The sequence below is a fragment of the Aedes albopictus genome, chromosome 2, assembly GCF_035046485.1.
Source record: "Aedes albopictus strain Foshan chromosome 2, AalbF5, whole genome shotgun sequence".
In the NCBI taxonomy this organism is placed as follows: domain Eukaryota; kingdom Metazoa; phylum Arthropoda; class Insecta; order Diptera; family Culicidae; genus Aedes; species Aedes albopictus.
This window is the reverse complement of record NC_085137.1, coordinates 59,366,901-59,389,379: the sequence shown is the minus strand read 5'-3', so window position 1 is coordinate 59,389,379 and position 22,479 is coordinate 59,366,901. Positions and strand designations below refer to the sequence as shown.

Here is a 22,479-nt window from a genome sequence, read left to right as displayed (position 1 = left end):
GTTTTTCATTATCTTCAGTTACTTTCCATTTTCCCTTTGCACGGCTTACACGTTAAATCCCATCCTAATGAAACATTCGACTGCAATGACATAGCACAACTTCATTCGGTCGCCAGCTCAACCCCACTCACTCTCCTTTAACTTTTCTTAAGTATTTATATAAATAATTTGTTGTATAAATAACATTATTTATTTATACAACTTATTTTTCCATTAGACTTCTTACTCTCTAGACAGTAACTATCCACCAGATTTATCAAATTACACTTCAATCCAGATTTCTTCTCTCTTTTTTTTTTTTTTAAATGCGTAGAATTTTTCTACTATCATTTCTCGAGAAGTTTGCTTCAAACATTGATTATTCTTCATGTTTGTCGTTGTCATATCCTTACAGCTCTGTTCCTTTTTTTCTTCTTCTATCTAGCTTTACTGTCCCTCTGTAACTCAGTTTACCATTACGTTTCATAAGATGTCACGATTGAACATTCGGTTTTCACTCTCGTTCGTAAGACTGATCCGAGAAAAGCAGTAGTTAGCGATGCCAGACTCTTATTTACTAGTCTAACCGAGTACCCAGTTCTTAACCATTCCAACTCTCTCAACCTCACTGTTCATCGCATCATCAGTGCTTTGCAAATTGTCAGTGTCCAAGACCAGGACTAATCGTTCTGGTAATCTCGCTTAAACTGTGCCGAGCAAGACACCCTTTTAACACAGAGAACAGACATCCAGGCTAGAACAAATTTCATTCGGGAAGTTGTGTAAGGATTTGAATCTTTACTTGAGTAAGGTTTCAAACCAATACACGATGACAACACTAACGCCACCAAACACCATATTGCCACAGTCAGTGGTGAATTGAAACATTTCAAGTGGTGAATTCAAATAGTATGGGAAATTAACCGATTGCAGCGCCACGCTATTGCCACTTGTGTTGCCGATTTCAAATGGCCGTTAAATTCCTTACACAGTTTCAGAACTGGACTTGGATGTCTGTTCTCTGTGCTTTTAATATTATTCGATTCCTGTTTCATATTCCTCTTCCTCCATTTCCTCCTTTCATGCACCATTCGTTACGTTTCGAACTAGGTTTCGAATGACGTCACGACGTTCGGTTCATTCTCCTTCATTCCGTTCTCTTCCCACTCTCACGAAATTTGACAGTTTCCAGAGATTTGTTTTAATTGCCATTTGTTGCCGTTCTTTTCTCCCACGGGTGGAAAATTAAGGTTAACTTTCCATGCAAAACTCTATCTAGTTCAATTACAGTCTCCGGGACCTCTGTTATAATATCTTTTCTACATTCCTCCCATTCCCATTCCTGCTTTGCTGCATCCATTTAGTTTTATATCAGTCTCCGGGACCTCTTTTCTCGCTCTCCGGGAGCTGCGCCATGCTGTGCACTGGCCGCTTTACTTGGTTACAGCACAGAGAACAGACATCCAGGCTAGAACAAATTTCATTCGGGAAGTTGTGTAAGGATTTGAATCTTTACTTGAGTAAGGTTTCAAACCAATACACGATGACAACACTAACGCCACCAAACACCATATTGCCACAGTCAGTGGTGAATTGAAACATTTCAAGTGGTGAATTCAAATAGTATGGGAAATTAACCGATTGCAGCGCCACGCTATTGCTACTTGTGTTGCCGATTTCAAATGGCCGTTAAATTCCTTACACAGTTTCAGAACTGGACTTGGATGTCTGTTCTCTGTGGTTACAGTCTCCGGGACCACCATCTCTTTACGCTCTCCGGGAGCTGCGCTGTGCCATGCATCTGCCGCTTCATATGGTTACGGTCTCAGGGACCAACATCCACTTCCGTTTTTCGCTCTCCTGGAGCACCTCCTAGACATACTTACGTAGATCCAAAACAACAACTACCCAACAAACACCACTCCATCACTTTTTTGCAAATTTCGAAAACTCGAAATTTTCATCATTTTTTTTCCATCGACCTTTGTTTACAAAAAAAACAACCATAGAGCCTCCTCTCATAAATGCGTCCCATCTTTGTCGCCATTGTGGTATTCTCCCTAATATGAATGACTATTTCCGATCCCGGAATTATCCCACACTTCCTGACTACCTCGTAAATATCTGGGTGCGTCACCTACTCGTACTACACTAGTCAATCCGACTTCCACTGTTGGCTTCCTTTACTCCAACAACCAAAACAACACTGTAAATCTAAACTACACACATGGCGTTAACATTTGCCGATAGCCAACGTACACGTATAACATTTGTCACACTTACAGAGTACCACAGATGGGATTTATCCTATTTTGCTTCAGAAGGGATTTGATTATTTCAAACATGTTTTGAAAAAACTACTTGTTTGCAGTTTTGCTACAGGGTATATTCCCAAATCCTGGCGGGATATTACCGTGAAGTTTATTCCGAAAGTGGGTCATGCGTCGTATGAAGAAGCAAAGAGTTTCAGACGTATCAGTTTGACCTCTTTTCTTCTGAAATGCTTAGAACGCATTGTGGATCATCACATCCGTGATGTTCATCTGGCCAACGTGCCTCTTCATGTGAACCAACATGCTTACCAATCTGGTAAGCAAGGTTGCAACCATTCATTTGCAAAGATTTACATTCGTTTGCTATTATCTCAGTCCAGAAGCATGCTATCGAAAAACAATGTATGGATGAATTTAACCTTGTAGTTTTATCTGAAAATTTGCCGAATAACATTGGGGTCGCAAACGTATACCAAAGTCGTGAGCGAGCTGTGAAGGCAACTCTCCACGCGGTGAATGTAAATTTCATTCACCCTGTGGAAAGTTGCCTTCACAGCTCGCTCACGACTTTGGAATGCGTGTGCGACCCCAATGTTATTCGGCAAATTTTCAGATAAAACTACAAGGTTAAATTCATCCATACATTGTTTTTCGATAGCATGCTTCTGGACTGAGATAATAGCAAATGAATGTAAATCTTTGCAAATGAATGGTTGCAACCTTGCTGGTAAGTCCACTGTGACTCTTTTACACAAAATTGTTTACGATATCGAGAAAGCATTCGCTCAAAAGCAGTCTTGTCTGGGTGTTTTCTTAGATATCGAGGGTGCCTTTGACAACGTGCCTTTCGATGCCATATTGGAAGCCGCACGGAGTCATGGTATATCTCCAATGATTCCAATTGGATTCACCAAATGCTCAAAAACCGATATCTCTTCTCGACATTGTATCTAGCAGAAATTAGGAAATTAAGTGGTTGTGGATGCCCCCAAGGGGAGTCTTATCACCGCTTTTGTGGAATCTCGTAGCAGATACGCTATTGCAGAGCTGCCACATTACCTGTATTCCGTACACGAAAAAAGTTGGCACCCCCTCGTTTATTTTGCTACCTCAAAGTATTTTACTAGGACTGAAAGCTTAAAAAATAGTTCCAAAAATATACTATTTTTTGAGTTAACAAACTTGTTCCATTGCCTTGCGGTTTAAAAATAAACGAGGGGGTGCCAAATGTTTTTTTCGTATACAACCCTGTATGTGGCAGCTCTGCGCTATTGAGGCAACTCAATAATAGCGGTTTTCCTACTTATGGTTTTGCCGACGACTACCTAACATTGTTAGTCGGTATGTGCATCAGCCCTTTTCGACCTGATGCAAAGCGCCCTTCAGGTAGTTGAGGGTTGGTGTCGCCAATATGGCCTTTCGGTTAATCCGAGTAAAACATCTATTGTTCTTTTTACGGAAAGGCGAAACCGTAATGGCGTTCGACCTTTGCGTCTCTTTGATTCTGAAATCGATGTGACTGAACAGGTGAAGTACGTTGGAGTCATTCTTGATTCCAAGCTTTCCTGGACACCTCACATTGAGTTCAGGATCAAGAAAGCTTGTATGGCCTTCGGGCAATGCCGGCGTACTTTTGGTACAACTTGGGGTCTTTAACCCAAGTATATCAAATGGATTTACACCACTGTGGTTCGGCCAATATTGGCTGTCTTGTGTGGTGGGCGAAGTGAGAACGGTCCAATCAAAATTAGGCCATCTGTGCTTAATGGCGATGTCTGGAGCGTTCTCTTCAACTCCCACGGCAGCGCTCGAAGTTCTCTTTGACGTTGCCCCACTACACATTCATCTCAAACAAGAAGCACTTTCTTGCACTTACCGGTTACGGGTACTCGGTCTACTAGAGGAAACTTCTGTGAACCGCACATCAATACACACCTCGTTGTTTTCACTTTTGGTGAATTGGGACAAAATTGTTCTTGCTCCAAGTGATCACAGAGAACAGACATCCAAGTCCAGTTCTGAAACTGTGTAAGGAATTTAACGGCCATTTGAAATCGGCAACACAAGTGGCAATAGCGTGGCGCTGCAATCGGTTAATTTCCCATACTATTTGAATTCACCACTTGAAATGTTTCAATTCACCACTGACTGTGGCAATATGGTGTTTGGTGGCGTTAGTGTTGTCATCGTGTATTGGTTTGAAACCTTACTCAAGTAAAGATTCAAATCCTTACACAACTTCCCGAATGAAATTTGTTCTAGCCTGGATGTCTGTTCTCTGTGAAGTGATCATACAATTGCTTGTAATTTTCCATATAAAAGACAATTACACCGTCTTCGACCTTGTGGCCACTACAGACTGAATAATACAACATTAGACAACGGACAACACATATAACACCCAGTGGCCCAGTGGAGAATTTTCCGTTTGACGAAAAGTTTTCCCCGACTGGAGCGGGAATCGAACCCACACTCCGAGGCTTACGAGACACCTAAACGACTGACGCCGCTAACCGCTCGGCCACGAAGCCCACATTTTCCACGAAATTCCCTTCCCGGGAAGAGTGGACTTCTGGTTATCTGGAAAGAAGTATTTCAGACGGCATCGTATGTTACACTGATGGCTCCCTTCTCGAAGGTCGAGCAGGTGCTGGTGTTTATTCTCTTGAGCTAAGGCTGTATCAGTCTTACTCACTTGGTAGACACTGCACCGTTTTTCAGGCCGAAATCTTTGCTCTTGTGTGCGGAGTGCAATCAGCACTTCAGCAGCACGTAATGGGCAAAGTAATATACTTCTGTTCAGATAGCCAGGTTGCTATTAAAGCACTTGCTTCGGCCAACTCTAGGTCAAAGGTAGTTATCGCTTGTCGAACACAAATTGAGGAGCTGAATTCAGCAAACGCTGTTCACCTTGTATGGGTACCTGGCCATTCTTCTATCGCTGGAAATGAATTGGCTGATGAGTTAGCTCGCACTGGAGCATGACCTCATTGGCCCTGAGCCAGCTATTCCGATATCGAAGTGTTGGGTAAAGCTTCAGATTCACACCTAGGCTGCCACTCAACACAGAAAATACCTACTGGAATAGTTTGGTGTCATGTCGTCAAACTAAATTGTATTGTACTGAGCCATCTCCAAGGGTGGCGAAGTATCTTACAAATCTGTCAAAGCAGAATTGCAGCATTCTGGTCAAAGCATTGACTGGCCACTGCCGACTCAGCTATCACATAGCGAATATTCAGCAAGCTGATTCATTTGCATGTGATAGCTGTGGATCCGATTATGGAACTTCGTATCATTTGATATGTAACTGTCCAGTTTTTGCGCAACTGCGTTTCCGAATATTCGGTAAACACTTATTAAGTAAAACTGACTTCAGAAACCTGAATCTTCAGGATATTCTGTTGTTCTTAACCCGCTGTGGTAAAGAGCTATAGGCTCTCTTTCGCTTTATGCGTTATAACAGTGCCCTTTTCAGGGCGCTGTTTGAACCCATTGTGGTACGCTTGTGCGTTAGTACTAGTTAGTTAGTTCTTTCCTTCCTCAGGTAGATGATGAAATAGGCTGTTATTTTGGCGATGGCACAAATGTCCCAAATGGAGGATAACGTGCCTCTGGAGCTGGCCTTCTGATACCTGATACCTGAATACCCTATATCCTCAAATCCTGGCGGAATATTACTGTAAAGTTTATTCCGAAAGTGGGTCGAGCTTAGAACGCATTGTCGATCATCACGTCCGTGATGTTCATTTGGGCAACATGCCTCTTCATGTGAACCAACATGCCTACCAATCTGGTAAGTCCACTGCGACTCTTTTACACAAAGTTGTTTACAATATCGAGAAAGCATTCACTCAAAAGCAATCTTATTTGGATGTTTTCTTAGATATCGAGGGTGCCTTTGACAACGTGCCTTTCGACACCATACTGGAAGCCGCACGGAGTCATGGTATATCTCCATTGCTTTCCAATTGGATTTACCAAATGCTCAAAAACCAATATCTCTTCTCGACATTGCGCGACAAGCAACTTTATTTAATTTTTTTATTTTTTATTTCTTTTTATTCTTAAATTTAAACTTAGGCAAATTCTTCACACAACAAGCAAAGATTAGGAAAGTCTTTGTGGATGTCCTCAAGGGGAAACATTTCCACCACTTTAGGTGGATCTAGTAGCAGATATGCTATTGAGGCAACTCAATAATAGCGGTTTTCCTACTTATGGCTTTGCCGACGAATACCTAACATTGTTGAGAGGAACGCGGGACATTTCGCGGGACATAATTTGTCGCGGGACATTTGTTTAAAATGCGGGACTGTCCCGCGAAACGCGGGACGTCTGGTCGCTTTAGAGATATCTGTGATTCCGATTATGGAACTTTGTATCATTTGATGTGTAATTGTACAGTTTATGCGTAACTTAAGTAGAACCTGAATGTTCAGGACGTTCTGTTATTCTTGATCCGCTTAGGTAAAGATCTATATGCTCTCTTTACACTTTATACGTCATTACAGTTTTGGGGCGCTGTCTTAACCCATTGTGGTACGCTTATGCGTTAATAACGATCCTATTTCCATACATTACATTGAATTCTAAATAAGAAGGTGATTGTGATATAGAAAGAATTCCAAACTAACTGCAACAATAGTGGATTGTTATTATATATACTGATGTAAATTCCCGAATATCGTTCCTACTTAATAATAATAAAAAAAACACATTTCAATAATTATGAAAACTGAATACTCACAACGTCCTTAGTATCTATACTTCGTAGAGTAGTCCTTCGGAGACACCACCAGACCCCGACCCTTGCGAGCCCCCCGGTAAACCGTCTCGATGATATCGATCATCTCCTGCTTGTCCTCCAGGGGCCAGTTGATTTTATTGTTGTTACCCGTTCCCAAATCGATCATGATGTGTTTGTTGCGGAAGAAAAACATCACCGTGCAGGGGTCGTAAAGTTCGTACATCTTGTTAAAATCCGGAACCTCCGTAATGTCCACCAGATAGATTACGGCAAAGTTTTTCACCTTTTCCGCTATACTGTACAGCACCTCGTCCATCTTCATACAGGTGGGGTCCCAATCGTGCCCGAACCGGATGACCTGGAATGAAGAACAGGGGTGAGTGAGTGGACCAAATGCTTCCGGAAATTTCTACTTACCACAACTCGGTCCTCTTCCGAGAGAATGGCCTGATCCACTTGCCATCCGTTGTGCAAATGTGCTAACATATACGACATTTTCGGTGAGATTTACTAGTACAGGTAGCTGATGAAAAATAGTTCAAAGGAAACGATTTCCGTACGTAAATCCGGAACTAAATGGGTGGAAGGCGCCGCCAGAAAATCACCGAAACTCCATAAAACGTTTGTGACGAATGTTAAAAGCAAAACAAACGAGAGAAAGAGAACTGTCAGACAAAAAATACGACTCAAAATAGTTGCTCAAACTTCGGGCAGTTTGCACTGAACGAAAATTCTCGCCATGAATTGAATGATTTTTGCCTCATCCGAGCCGGCTCGGATAGGCTCGGATATGGGGTCGTTCAAATATGACGTCCATAGTTAAGGGGGGGAGGGGGGGGTCTGAGAAAGTGTGACACGCCATGTATAAGGTATACGAAAAAGCGTGACAGTGGGGGGAGGGGGGGTCTAAAAATGCCGAAAAATGATGAACGTCATATTTGAACCGACCCTATGAAATATTGTGGATTTACCGGCTACTTGTATTCTACCGGTCGCTTTAGTATGGCCTCAAAAGTAGCCGTTTTGTAAAAAGAGTAACTTAAAAATTATTTTAAACATTTTTATTGTATGCGTTGTTTCTCCTTGCCACTTGCCACTAGCTACTCAGCGACATTCATTTTTTGACAATCAAGTTGATTTTTATATGAAAACGGCTACTTTGTAACGGCTACCCAAGTAACCGGTAGAATACAAATAGCCGGTAAATCCACAATATGACGTTTTTCTGTAGAAACCTCGATTTTTTAGGGATTAGGCCCTTTAAAAGGGTGTAACTCAAAATTTCTCCTAACGATTTTTTTTTTAAATTTGTCCAGAGGCGTATTTAGGAATGATAAAGAAAGAGAATGGCGTTTCAAATTTTGTTGACAGAAGCATGTTTCCGTTATGAAATATGATGTTTTTCTATAGAAACGCCCTTTAAAAGGGCGTAAATCAAAATTTCGTTCAATGATTTTTTTTTTAATTTGTGCAGAGATGTAGGAATGATAAAGAAAGAAAATGACGTTTCAGGTTCTGATGGTATATTTTTGCCTTTCTCGTACACTAAGTGTACTGGAAAGGCTATATCTGGAACTCGATTTGAATAGGTCGTATGTGCTTTTGTCGATTAAAAATTCGATCAGTTGGATTCGATTATTATAGCGAAAACCGTTGAAATTAAACAAAGTTTATACATACAACAGAATCCTCACATAACAGGCTTTGTGTTCCATCATTAAAAGTTTGCAAAATATCTGCCATATTGCCACAGAGAACAGACATCCAGGCTAGAACAAATTTCATTCGGGAAGTTGTGTAAGGATTTGAATCTTTACTTGAGTAAGGTTTCAAACCAATACACGATGACAACACTAACGCCACCAAACACCATATTGCCACAGTCAGTGGTGAATTGAAACATTTTAAGTGGTGAATTCAAATAGTATGGGAAATTAACCGATTGCAGCGCCACGCTATTGCCACTTGTGTTGCCGATTTCAAATGGCCGTTAAATTCCTTACACAGTTTCAGAACTGGACTTGGATGTCTGTTCTCTGTGATATTGCTAAAATGACTAAAATAAACTGATCGAATTTTATATCGATGAAAGCACATACGACCTATTCAAATCGAGCTCCAGATATGTTCACTCCAAAAATGACTTTTTGATAGAAGGCCCGGAGGGTCAAATCACATATACCAATCGACTCAGCTCGACGAATTGAGGTGATGTCTGTGTGTGTGTGTATGTGTGTGTGTATGTGTGTGCGTGTGTGTGTGTGTGTCTGTATGTGTGTGTACAAAAAAACTCACATCACTTTTTGGCAGTAAACCTCATCCGATTTCAATGACCGACGGTTCATTCGACGCGGAATCTGGTCCCATTGTTTCCTATTGAAAATTGTTCGGATCGGTTCAGCCGTTCCGGAGATATGGCCATTTAGGTGTTCCGGAACGGTACCCCAGGAAGGGACCAGATATGAAAATGCATCAAACCTATGCATGCGACACATCAAACCACGGCATTTTCGATAACCTGATGAGCGGTAAGCAGAAAAATAGTCTAAGACCATATCTGAACCGGTAGTGTTCCGGAACCGGTTCCAGGTGTCCCGCCGGAAGTGGCAAATATCAAAGTGAGACAAACCCATGCATGAGACACATCAAACCACGGCATTTTCGATAACCTGATGAGCGGTAAGCAGGAAAATAGTCTCAGACCATATCTAACCGGTAGTGTTCCCGAACCGGTTCTGGGCGTCCCGCTGGAAGTGGCCAAATATACAATTGTACCAAACCCATGCAAGCGACACATCAAACCACGGCATTTTCGATGACCTGATGGACAATGAGCAGGAAAACCATCTTAGACCATATCTGAACCGGTAGTGTTCCGGAACCGGTTCTAGTCGTCCCGCTGGAAGTGGCCAAATATACAAGTGAACCAAACCCATGCATGCGACACATCAAACCACGGCATTTTCGATAACCTGAAAAGCGGTAAGCAGGAAAACAGTCTCTGATCATATCTGAACCGGTTGTGTTCCGAAACCGGTTCTAGGTGTCCCGCTGGAAGTGGCCAAATATACAATTGAACCAAACCAATGCATGCGGCACATCAAACCACGGCATTTTCTATGACCTGATGGACAATGAGTAGGAAAACCATCTCAGACCATATCTGAACCAGTAGTGTTCCGGAACCCGTTCCGGGGTTCCCGCCGAAGTGGTTAAATCTGAAAGAGAAACAAACCCGTACATGAGTCACATCAAATAGCGGCTTTTTAGATTACCTAATGAACGGCCAGCAAGTGCATCGGAATCGGTTTTGAGTGGCCGGAAGAGGCCAAATGTAAAAGTGAACCAAATCCAGGCATGTGACATCAAACCGTGGCTTTTGCGATAACCTGATGAACAGTTAGCTAGAAAATAGTCATACGTCACACTAAAGACAACTGGTAGTGTTCCGGAATTGGTTCCGAGAGTCCCGTCGAAATTGTCAAACCCTGCATGTGACACCTTCAATTTGCAACGTTTTTGGTTAACCGACGAGCAGTTAACAAGGCAGAAATGTTAGATCATATTTGGTTCAGCCGGTAGTTACCCGGAATCAGATCCGGGTAGTAAAATGTAAAATTTAACCAAACCAATGGATGCGGTACATCAAATCACGACCAGTCTTGTAAACATTCGACACTTTTTACTACCTTCATTTCGTTGCCGCAGTCGGGTGTCAGTCGGCTTTGTTACATTCGTGCGCTATCGTTACCTCTTACCTACACACAACACGAGCAGTAGAACGAAGATCAATAAACATAAGAAAGGGTCAAATCAATGTCATCTGACACGATGCAATGTTTCTAATTCTAGCTTTACACATAGATTTTCAGCCAATTCCGATTATGAATGTTAATATTAGTTTATTATTGCATGTTGCATTGAATACGACACACAGATGGGCAACATAGCTCTTATTATGGAAGAAGACAGGAATAACAAAAGACGAACCGTCTCCAGAAGCCGCTATCGTGGTGAAGTGCATTCGTTTGACAGTTTTGTTTCGAACAGTAGTTTGATTGCTTGTGTTACGAATGTCGGAGACAAAAGAGGCCGAATATCGACGAAAAGGTTCAAATGACTGTGATCTCTAACAAGACTGATCACGACTTATCGACAACCTGATGGAAAAATAGGGTCAGTCCACATTAGATTCCAGGTAGTGTTGCGGGTTTAGCTGTGGCTTCGAAAGTGGTTAGAAGTAAAAGTGAAGCAAACCCATTCATGTGATATATCAAATCGCGGTTATTAGGTAAAGGTGAATAAATAGCAATAAAATATTCTCAGACCATAATTGGGACAACCGGTAGTGTCATGGTCCATGACTCATGGAATCAGATCCGGCTATCCCACCGGAAATTACCAAATATAAAAATGAACCAAACCCATACATACGACACATCAGATCGCAGATTTTTTGATACCGTCGTGCGGGGTGTCATTGGGCCAAAGTGGGGTGACATTGGGCCACTATTCCGTACGTTTAAAACACGGCGGGAATACATATTGTGTGCTGAACTACTAGAATACATAATCCAAAGATACTTTGCATCCATTGTCGGATTCTCTTACTTATATTGAATCCGTGGGATCAATGGACCAATGTTACCCTCTAGGCCCAATGTCACCCCACACGACGGTAATCTAATGAACGGTTAGCAAGAAAATAGCCTTAGATCACATTAGAGACTAGCTGTTGTGTAGCAGAACCAACGTTCATGTGAAAAATTAAATCGTGGCTTTGTTTAATGGCCTGATAAACATTAGGTATGAACAACAGCGACGAATAGGTCTAAGTTATCATATATGAGAACAAAATATAGACAAAACTAAAGCGATCTCATCAAATCGTACCATTTCAGATTCCTAAGGAGTAAATTTATAGCAGGATGGGTCAACGTTGAATGGAAAAATAAGAATTTGATCGCGTCAACAGAAGATTGTGGCTGTTTTAAGGAATTTTGAGCTCTAAAACTATGTAAAATAAGTATATTTGGTATGGGAAGTCCACCAGAGTATCCAAGATAGCGGTCCAAAGTCCAAGATAATGGCCCAGTATTCAAGTTAGTGTCTATTTTATAGGAATTTTAATTCTTGCATTATGGGCATATTTTGTATGAAAATATGCCCGAATAAAAACCAACCATAGGGTGTATGGTGAAAACCATTCCTGCACCATACAGTGTACCAGCTACAATAAAGTGTATTGTAATGAAATGGTTCGCTATACTATACATTTACATTGGATTTTTATGTAACAATATATTATACTGTTTTTCTTACGTTTGAACCATTCACTTTTCCGAAACATTATTTTTCCGTGAATTTTTAATTATTTCTGGTGTTCGATTTGAATAGGTTGTATGTTTGCTGTGCTTCCTATGCAGATTCGACCTATTCAAATCGAACACCAGATTTATTCAGTTTAAGATTTTTTCCGTGCTTTGTTTTGTTGATGTTTGTGACTTTTTTGATGCAAAGGAAAGGAAAGAGAAAAAAGTGAATAAGTTGAAACATCAATTTAACCTTTTGGAATCGATTTTTTTCGCCGCTGTCGACGCAACCTCGCTGGTGTCGAACACGTTTGTTATGCTCGGTTTCATCGCCGGGGTCATATATGACCCCTCCGGCTCCAAAGGGTTAATGCCAATAACATGTTTAAATCAGTGGTAAACCAGATGTCCTGAATTGCAGGTCCAAGCAGGGGTCCAAGAGATATGGCGGGCTCGAGGGCGGGCTAGGTGTGTAGAGTACGATGAGATAAATACGAATGCAATGTAGGCCAACCCGGAATGATGCAAGTCAGATTACCGTAAATCAGTAGATGAGTTCAACACAGCCTCCTCTCACCGCAATACTGCCCCACAGGAAAATAACGAGCCAACATCTCTGGTTCCCACTTCCAGCTGCCTCGTTGAACACAATAGCGGCGGCTCGGCGGCTTGGTTCCCCATGATAGCGCAACAACATAATTCCAGGAGCAAAAATCAAAAGCGGCGAAACTTTTTTTCACAACCAATTTTTTTACCTTTTCAAATCGTTAGTTTAAGCGAAACATGATTTTTGATTTCGCAATTATTTATTTAAAAATGAAGTCGTAATAGTATCAGCTCGTCTTCGTCACGGAAATAAAGTTTCCATAAAATTTAGAATTGTTATTGACATGATGCAGCCACAGTCAATAACCGATCCTGGATTTTGATGCTGACCTCAAAAACATGGCCGCGTGACAGGAGGCTGGTTCAACACTATTCTTTCTGTATTTGCATTTAGGGGTGTTTTCTCCTCTTCTCTCATGTGAACTTGCCTTCGACCACAATCGAATCAAATGCGGTTGACAAACTTTATCTTTGACGTAGAGCCATCTTTAACATATGGACTGGACTGAAACTGAAATGACTTTTAATATAGGTTCGTCTGCGGGTTCGCTTTTTAACCTAACTTATATTTGAATCGAACTTGACAGTTATCTCATGAGTTGTTATGTATTTCAAACTTTAGTCAAATTGGTGCCTCAATATTGCAATAACGGTTAAGCACGCTGTAATGATACTTATGTACCTCGTCACCCACTTCATGCAACTACATTAGTGGTCTAATAACACTTAGCGCGCTCGGCATAGTTCCATCATGCCGCTCAAAGTGTTGCCACAAATAATGCTACGTTTGCAAAACCCGGTTATCTGGCTGGTGGGGCATGGGAGCCTAAGCTTCAACTGTTAATGCAATCAGAGACTACTCAGACTTAGACGTGGGCGATCCTATATATGAAGGGTTATCCAAAACGCTCTGGAGAATTCCCAAAGCGCATTCTAATAAATCTAATAAGCCTAAGATGCCATTAACAGGAGGAAAATGGCAAGATAATATAACAATATATGGTTTATGTAATGTAAAGCAATTCAACATAACAAAAGAGAACCATTCCAAAACTATTTGATTAAATGTATAACCAGTAGTGAAATTACAATTAAAAACAATTTATTTACGGTACATTTTATTGTTTGAAACCATTCATGTACCATACAATGTACGGTATATTTAAACCCACGTATCAGTATTTTGAACAATTCATTAACAATAAAATGTATGGTTTTGCAAAAAAATATATATGGAGAAAAATATTTTTTTATATTGTTACGATACTTAACAACCTGTATAATATATTGTAAAAATCTTATTTACAATTCACGGTATAGTGTCCTACATTACATCTTATTGTTTTTGTATTTTTATTTTTACAGTGGTGTCTATTGTAAAAATATGGTTCTAAATAGTACTGTTACAATATAATGTTCGGTTTTTCTAGTGTATTTTTTATTCGGGTGTCCAGAATTCAAAATTTGTGATCAGAAAACCCAAGCTGTGCGCTGTTTCACAAGGTCTGCAATATGACTATAGTTTGAATTGGGAAGAATGCCGGTCTTCGTCCAAAACTGGTAACCAGAAAATCATAAACGACATGCCAAAATTCAATACGGCGACTATTTTATGTAATTTTAGGTGCAGAGTCCAAAATGAATACCAGAACATCGAAGATGGTGTCTCAATGTTCAAGATGGCGGTTAGTTTAGTTGGGTAGATATCCGGAGTCGTAAAATGATGACCGGAAAATCTAAAATGACGTTTCAAAATTTTGCGGCTTCATGACACCTGTTTGGTTTGAGTTTTGGATCGTTGTTTTATATTTTCTGAATATTGGATGTTATGCTAATATAAAATGGATCCACATTGAGTAGATTTAGCATGCAGTTTTCATTTTATATTTATATCAATGTCATCAACATGCCGCTCGAGTTTTGTTGAAAGGATATTTTAAAGCACGAGAAAGGCACCGTCACCGCTAGGTGGATTAATTAGGGTTTTTTTTTTGATAATAACGGTAAATGAAGCACCGTGGAATTAAAATTGGATGATTTCCGATATAGGACACAGCAGGAAACACTTTCAGTTAGTTTTCGAATAATAATCAATCTCAACACACCCTAAGGAAAGATTCAAAAATTACGTCCATCGTTTTTCGGGATTTCTTGACCCCCCTCCCCCCTCTGTCACGCAAATTCCCTATACCCATTACACGTACTGTCACACTTTTATAGACGGGGGGCCCTCCCCCAAATGTTGGACGTAATTTTTGAACGTTCCCTAAGTTGAAAATCATTCACTGATAGTATCAATTTCTATACAGTAACAGGATGATTTTTTATTCAGTAGGTACACTGAACGAAAATCCCCGCCACAAATTGAATGAAAATTGCCTCATCCGAGCCCCATGCCTAAAATCAGATGATTTTTGGATTTTTGTCATTCAAGAGCTGATCTGACAGAATCAAAACAGACGGTATGAAAATCATCCAAAGCGACCACTATAATCATACTATTCAGAATCAAAACAAATCTGTACATGGATGATTTTCATTCAAAACCCATTCAGTTTATCGGTTGAAATGAGAATGAAAATCCTTACGAAAGTATATAGACATTGTTCACTGCAGTCTACAATTTAAATTGATTTGAATTCTTAATTAAACAACTAATATTACAACCATCACAACAAGTTAGAAGGAATCTGATTTCAATTGAAGTCAATTTCGCTCGAACTCGTTGAAATGGTTGAAATATTAGTTGTTTGTTAAATAACAATAGAACAAACTTCGATGTATGTGAATTATTTTTTATTTGAATTTTATTGGTTTTTATTATCAGAAATCTCATTTTATATTGATACACATTATAAATATATCACCATTCTGCATCACAGTCGAACACTTTTGCACGACGCATTTTTTTTCCGCGACCACTTCAACTTTGATTTTGCCATTATAAACTGTCAAAGGATGGCGCACCAACAGCAAAATGAAAAACAATCCAAAATTGAATTACTTTCAGAATGGGGAACATGCAGACAATTAGAATACAAAAAGTAAACAAGAATCCGTCATTTTTGTTCAGTAAATCATTCGATCGCGATTGTCATTCAGTTTTAGGAATCACCGAGTGAGCCCTGGGATTGAGCACACGATTGAATGACAATTCATATTTTGAGTTGTGGGGATTTTCATTCAGCGATTGAATGATTTTCGGTATGAAGCATAGAGGAAAATGCTTTCCGATGGTTTTTTGATGATAATCATTCACAACAAACCCCAAGCGAAAAATCATTCATTAATTGTGTCAATTTTAGTTTTATTACAGGATGATTTTGGTTCAATCGAAGGCAGTCAAATCATTCTGCTGAGAAATCATTTAAAATTCAGATTTTGCGGGTCTGTACCGCATTGAATGAAGAACAAGGGGCTAGTCGCTTGGAACATTGTGCCAAGAGGTGCCAAGCACACCGTCTTATACGCTGTGTGGCACACCGAGGCACTCTGAGGATTCAATACCCGGTGGCACACTGAAAATAATTGGCGCAAGTAAAGATGTGCTCAGCGACTCCCCCTTGATGAAGAATCATTCTTTGTACGGCGGGCGTTTTCGTTCAGTGTAGGACCAGGCCCCTGACACGGCCTATATCAATGCATTGGAATCATGGTAGACAGGATGTCCTGGGCGCTAATAAATAGCGCCCACTGTCAAATTCGAATACATCAACAATTCTGGAGCTCGATGTAAATAGGTCGTATGTGCTTTTGTCGATATAAAATTCGATCAGTTTATTTTAGTCATTTTAGCAATATGGCAGATATTTTGCAAACTTTCCATGATGGAACAGAAAGCCTGTTTTGTGAGGATTCTGCTGTATGTATCAACTTTGCTCAATTGCAACGGTTTTCGCTGTAATAAGCGAATCCAACTGATCGAATTTTTAATCGACAAAAGCACATAGGACCTATTCAAATCGAGCTCCAGAATTTTTTGTTTAACGTTTATTTTGGTTTGTTGAGCAGTTTTTGGAATCATTTTTTCCTCCTCTTATGATCACAAAACACTTCAAAATCGCTTCAATATTGATGTGCGGTAAGAGGAGCATGCGATTAGTTGAATAAAGCAACCCAACAAACACGCATTGTAAATGTGATTTCGTGTGTGGCTCACAATATCAAACAAAAGCTGCGTTTGTTGATTACACGCTCGTTTCAATTTGCACGAATATGAGTATAAGGCAGTTAGATGTTGGCTACGATAAATTTCATTGATGCCAGGGGCCTGGGTAGGACGCTGTAAAATCATTCTGCTGTGTGATCATTCAATTAAAGTTCAGATTCTGTGATTTTAAAACGTATTGAATGAAAAAACATTCTTTAAACGGCGGGGGTTTTCGTTCAGTGTGGGTTCGTTCGTACATTAAGTAACGCTGAGAGGGGTTGAAAGAGGTCTACCGCTGTGTTACGCTCCATACAAAAATTTAAAATTCTTCATAGGTACAAAAGCAGTTGGGTTGGTGAGGGATGGGGCCAAAAATAAAAATAAAAAAATTGCGGTACGTAATGTTTAATTAAACCCATTTGAGCTTGCGTGCAAGTTTGAACAATTTTCGAGCACCACATCGGTGGCGAACCGGTCTATCGCACAACATTCACTGTCATTGAGTTGTCTGTCATCCGTCGTGCGGCGCGGCGACTGTCAGAAATCGGTGGATTGCGTTGCTGTTTCGGTGAGCGACGACGTGTGCGGTTTGCTCCTTTTTTTCGATAAATTCCTGCCCAAAATCCGCATGTGGATAGTGCTTCTGATTCAATTTGTGGAATAAAACCTGTGAATTTGATAGTGTGCTAGTTAAACAGAGTGAAAATGGTAAGATAGGGGACTTAACAGTTGCATTTCACCGGGATGTGATGCAATCTGGATGCAGTTTTGCGTGTCTGTTCGGGGAATTTCAATGAATGCATTTTTTCTCTAGGCTACGGAACGCAAAGGAACCTTCAAGGTGGAATACCTGCAGAAGATCGAACGGGAAATGCAGGAGCGATGGGATCAGGAAAAGTTGCATGAAAGCGATGCAGCGGATAAACCAAGAAGCAGTCCGGACGATAAGTTTTTGGTGACGTTCCCATTTCCATACATGAACGGCCGGCTGCACTTGGGCCATACGTTTTCGCTTTCGAAGGCGGAATTTGCCGTGCGGTACAACAGGCTGAAGGGTAAGCGAGTGCTGTTTCCCTTTGGGTTCCATTGCACGGGGATGCCGATCAAGGCCTGTGCGGATAAGTTGAAGAGGGAGATGGAAACTTTCGGATGTCCACCGGTGTTTCCGGCGGAGAAAGAAGTGGAAGTGGTGGAAGAGAAGGACGTGGTGCCGAAGGATAAAAGCAAGGGCAAGAAGAGCAAAGCCGTTGCTAAGGCAGGAGCTGCGAAATTCCAATGGCAGATTATGCAAAGTCTGGGTTTGAAGGATGAAGAGATCAAGAAGTTTGCCGATACGGATCACTGGCTGGAGTATTTCCCACCGTTGGCTATTCAGGATCTGAAAGCGATTGGATGTCACATCGACTGGAGGAGGACGTTCATTACGACGGATGCCAATCCGTTCTTTGATTCGTTTGTGAGATGGCAGTTCAATCACCTGAAGGCCCGGGGAAAGATCATGTACGGCAAGAGGCACACCATTTATTCGCCGAAGGATGGCCAGCCTTGCATGGATCACGACAGATCATCCGGAGAGGGTGTTGGTCCGCAGGAGTATACTTTGATCAAGATGAAGGTAACAGGGAAGCTACCGGCCAAGCTAGCTTCCGTGAAGACCGGCGTCTACCTGGTTTGTGGCACGCTGAGACCGGAGACCATGTACGGACAAACCAACTGCTGGGTCCATCCGGATATCAAGTATATCGCTTTCGAGACCACCCGAAACGGAGAGGTTTGGATTTGCACTCGTCGTGCCGCCCGAAACATGGCTTACCAGGGCTTCACCGCCGTCGAAGGCCAAGTCAAGGAAATTGCCGAATTGACCGGGCAGGAAATCATGGGACTCGCTCTGGCCGCTCCTCTTACTCCAAACAAAGTGATCTACACGCTTCCTATGCTGTCGATCAAGGAAGACAAGGGTACCGGAATTGTCACGTCTGTTCCATCAGATTCCCCGGATGATTACGCAGCTCTGCTGGATTTGCAAAAGAAGGCTGCCTTCCGAGAGAAATACTCCATTACGGATGAAATGGTCCTGCCCTTCGAACCCATCCCGATCATCGAAGTGCCTGGTCTTGGAAAGCTGAGCGCCGTCTATGCTTACGATAAGTTCAAGGTCCAAAGTCAGAACGATCGCGACAAGCTGCAAGAGGCAAAGGAACTCGTCTATCTGAAGGGATTCTACGACGGAGTGCTTCTCGTCGGAGAATACGCCGGCAAAAAGGTTCAGGACGTTAAAAAGGATCTCAAGCAGTACCTGGTCGATCGGAACGAGGCCGACACCTACTACGAGCCGGAGAAAACGATCATGTCCCGATCGGGCGATGTCTGCGTGGTGGCCCTCTGCAACCAGTGGTACCTTAACTATGGCGAAGAAAAGTGGCAAAAGACCACCACCGACCATCTGCACACCATGCAGGTCTATCACGACGAAGTCGCCCGGAATTTCGAGCACTGTCTCGACTGGCTGCACGAGTACGCCTGCTCCCGTACGTACGGTCTGGGAACGAAACTGCCGTGGGACGAACAGTGGCTGATCGAATCGCTGTCCGATTCGACGATCTACATGGCGTTCTACACGGTTGTGCACCTGCTGCAGGGTGGGTCGTTCCGCGGAGAGAAACCAAGTCCGCTGGGAATTACGGCGGCCGACATGACCGCCGAAGTTTGGGATTACATTTTCTTCAAGGAGGCTAAGCCGCCGGGTTCGTCCAAGATTAAGAAGGAACAGCTGGAGCTGCTCAAGAAGGAGTTCAACTATTGGTAAGTAAAATCCCTGGAAGGATTCTCGAATGACTCTTAAAAGTAGTTTGCGAATACATTTTTTGTTTTGGACATTCCAGGTACCCGGTTGATCTGCGTGTATCCGGCAAGGATCTCATCCAAAACCATTTGACTTTCTTCCTGTACAACCACGTCGCCATGTGGCCGAACGATCCATCCAAGTGGCCCCGTGGTATCCGTTGTAACGGTCATCTGCTGCTCAACTCGGCCAAGATGTCCAAATCGGAGGGCAACTTCCTGACGCTGTACGAGGCAATTGCCAAATTCAGCGCCGATGGTACTCGGCTGTGTCTGGCCGATGCCGGCGACAGCATTGAAGATGCTAACTTTGTGGAAAGTACTGCCGATGCCGGAATCCTCCGCCTGTACACGTTCATCGAATGGGTGAAGGAAACCCTAGCAGCCAAGGCCATGCTCCGTAAGGGATCGCTGGACGACCTGAACGATGCCGTGTTCATGAGCGAGATGAATTTGAAGGTGAAGGAAACGGACGAGTACTACCAGAAGATGTTGTACAAGGAAGCCCTCAGAACGGGATTCTTCGAGTTCCAATCAGCGCGTGACAAGTACCGCGAGCTGTGCGGTTCCAACGGGATGCACGTGGAGCTGGTGATGGAATTCATCCGTCGTCAGGCGCTGCTCATTGCACCGATTTGCCCGCACGTAGCCGAACATGTCTGGCAGCAGTTGGGCAACAAGACCAGCATCCTGAAGGCGACGTGGCCTCAGGTGGGTACCATTGACGAGCAAAAGATCAAGTGCTCGGCGTACTTGATGGATGCCGCCCACTCGTTCCGAGTCAGTCTGAAGGCCATCTCGCAGACTAAGGTGAGTAAATATTGTTTAAATTCTATTCAAGATTAAACTATTTGTTCGAGGTTGTCGTAAAATAAAAAAAAATACCTTTTACGTTTAAGATTAGGGCAATTTTACGTAGGTGAGCTCGTTCCATCTTTTAAGAAGCCGAACAGAACTTATTAATCCTACTGGATGACGAACTTCATACAAATTAAACATCTTTTTGTTAACTAACGATCTATACATTTCTGCAGGTCAAAGCCGGAAAACCCGTCTCCGCTCCAGCCACGATCAAACCGAGCGAAGGAACCATTTGGGTGGCCAAGTCGTTCCCACCGTGGCAGAGCTGCGTGCTGGACACGATGCGCGAACTGTACGAAAAGAACAATGCCCTGCCGGATAATAAGGTCATTTCCATGGAACTGGGCAAGAAGGAACTGCTCAAGAAGTACATGAAGCGAGTGATGCCATTTGCCCAGATGGTCCGGGAACGCGTCGAGTCCGCTGGTGGACCGGGCAAGAGCGCCATGGACGTCACGCTGGACTTTGACGAACGGGAAGTGCTGGAAAAGAACATTAGCTATCTGAAGAATACGCTGGAGGTGGAAACGCTGAACATCCGCTTCACCGACGAGGCAGATGCTCCGGAAAAGATGAAGGAAGAAGTGCGACCGGGTGCGCCGTACATTGTCTTCACGGTGAAGCCTTTTGTGACCGTGACGCTGGAAAACCCAATCGAGCGGTCCGGGCTGTTTACCGTGAATCTGAATCTGTGCGAAGGGGACACAAGCGTCGTCTTCCGGGAGAAACTGGCCAAGCAGATTGAATTCAATGGTAAAGATACTTTGTTGTATTTTTAAGAACGTTTAAGATATACATAATTGTTTCAATCACAGCTGATCTGTCGGCATTGGAAATTCTACGGTTCGAAGATCCTATCATGGGTCCCAGGAAACCGCCAACCTTCCAGGACTATCGTAACGGCAAACTGACCGTTGAGAATGGCACATTCAGCATCGACGTGGACAAGAAGCAGCTGTTCCTCAGTAATGGCAGCATCAAGAACCTGAATGTTGGTACCAGTTTCATTTACGTTATCAACTAAGGTGAGTTAATTTATCGAAGGTATATCTATAGGTGCACCCGTAATCTTATGACTATGAATTAAAGGCAAATACAGCTTGCTAATCGTTTAATATGAGCACGACATCGCTGAGTTATTGCGATGACAAATCCTGAAATTACTCTGGAGATTTTAACCAACAGTTTAACCAGCTGAAAATTGCTTTGTTCGTGAAAACAGTATGATATCCCAATTAAATTACCTATGTCAACGATTGCTCAACAGGTTCTATGTCTCTTCTACACATTGCACACAAAAACCGTTCAGAAACACCCTATATTTCTAAAAAAAGATTCATTTAAAATTTGGCTCAAATTATCCTATCATGGTCCCCCGGGGTCTATTGGGTTGTTGGGGTGGGGTCCACTATTCGGTGTATTGTATTCTCTTACCATGTTAAATCGGAGACAACAGTGGACCCCTTTTAAATTTAACCAATAGTGGTCCCACAGATTTGTTTACATTTACAAATTTGTTCAAAAAATCGAATCATTGCTTTTCAGTGTAATTTTTTTTTCTATAGCTTTATAAAGCTGGGGGGAGGGGTTAATCTGCTCAACAGACACCCGAACAGGAAGGGGTTAAGACCTTTTTCTACAACAAAAGTAAAAGCCAGGACTATTCTCTTCTCGACTCACTAAACACATTCCCATGGTCGCCAAATC

The 22,479-nt window shown here is 42.2% G+C and overlaps 2 protein-coding genes across 2 annotated transcripts; one reads left to right on the top strand and one right to left on the bottom strand.

Moving 5' to 3' along the window:
* Positions 1 to 6,889: 6,889 nt before the first annotated feature.
* LOC109421618 (thioredoxin-like protein 4A) lies at positions 6,890 to 7,640 on the bottom strand. The gene is made up of 2 exons (XM_019696121.3): positions 7,420 to 7,640; positions 6,890 to 7,360 (listed from the first exon to the last, which is right to left on the bottom strand). Exons 1-2 carry the CDS (start codon positions 7,495 to 7,497, stop codon positions 7,010 to 7,012), a joined length of 429 nt encoding a protein of 142 aa, XP_019551666.1. The 5' UTR covers positions 7,498 to 7,640; the 3' UTR covers positions 6,890 to 7,009.
* Positions 7,641 to 17,590: 9,950 nt separating this feature from the next.
* LOC109421638 (leucine--tRNA ligase, cytoplasmic) lies at positions 17,591 to 21,892 on the top strand. The gene is made up of 5 exons (XM_019696150.3): positions 17,591 to 17,778; positions 17,885 to 19,872; positions 19,953 to 20,721; positions 20,946 to 21,525; positions 21,588 to 21,892. Exons 1-5 carry the CDS (start codon positions 17,776 to 17,778, stop codon positions 21,794 to 21,796), a joined length of 3,549 nt encoding a protein of 1,182 aa, XP_019551695.3. The 5' UTR covers positions 17,591 to 17,775; the 3' UTR covers positions 21,797 to 21,892.
* Positions 21,893 to 22,479: the final 587 nt, after the last annotated feature.

Bases quoted from the DNA above. Each gene is read 5' to 3' on its own strand.
- LOC109421618 (XM_019696121.3), bottom strand. From the start codon at position 7,497: ATGTCGTATATGTTAGCACATTTGCACAACGGATGGCAAGTGGATCAG. The intron at 7,361-7,419 runs GTAAGTAGAAAT...TCTTCATTCCAG, and splicing joins CGGAAGAGGACCGAGTTGTG to GTCATCCGGTTCGGGCACGA.
- LOC109421638 (XM_019696150.3), top strand. The intron at 20,722-20,945 runs GTGAGTAAATAT...ACATTTCTGCAG, and splicing joins AGGCCATCTCGCAGACTAAG to GTCAAAGCCGGAAAACCCGT. The intron at 21,526-21,587 runs GTAAAGATACTT...TTTCAATCACAG, and splicing joins CAAGCAGATTGAATTCAATG to CTGATCTGTCGGCATTGGAA.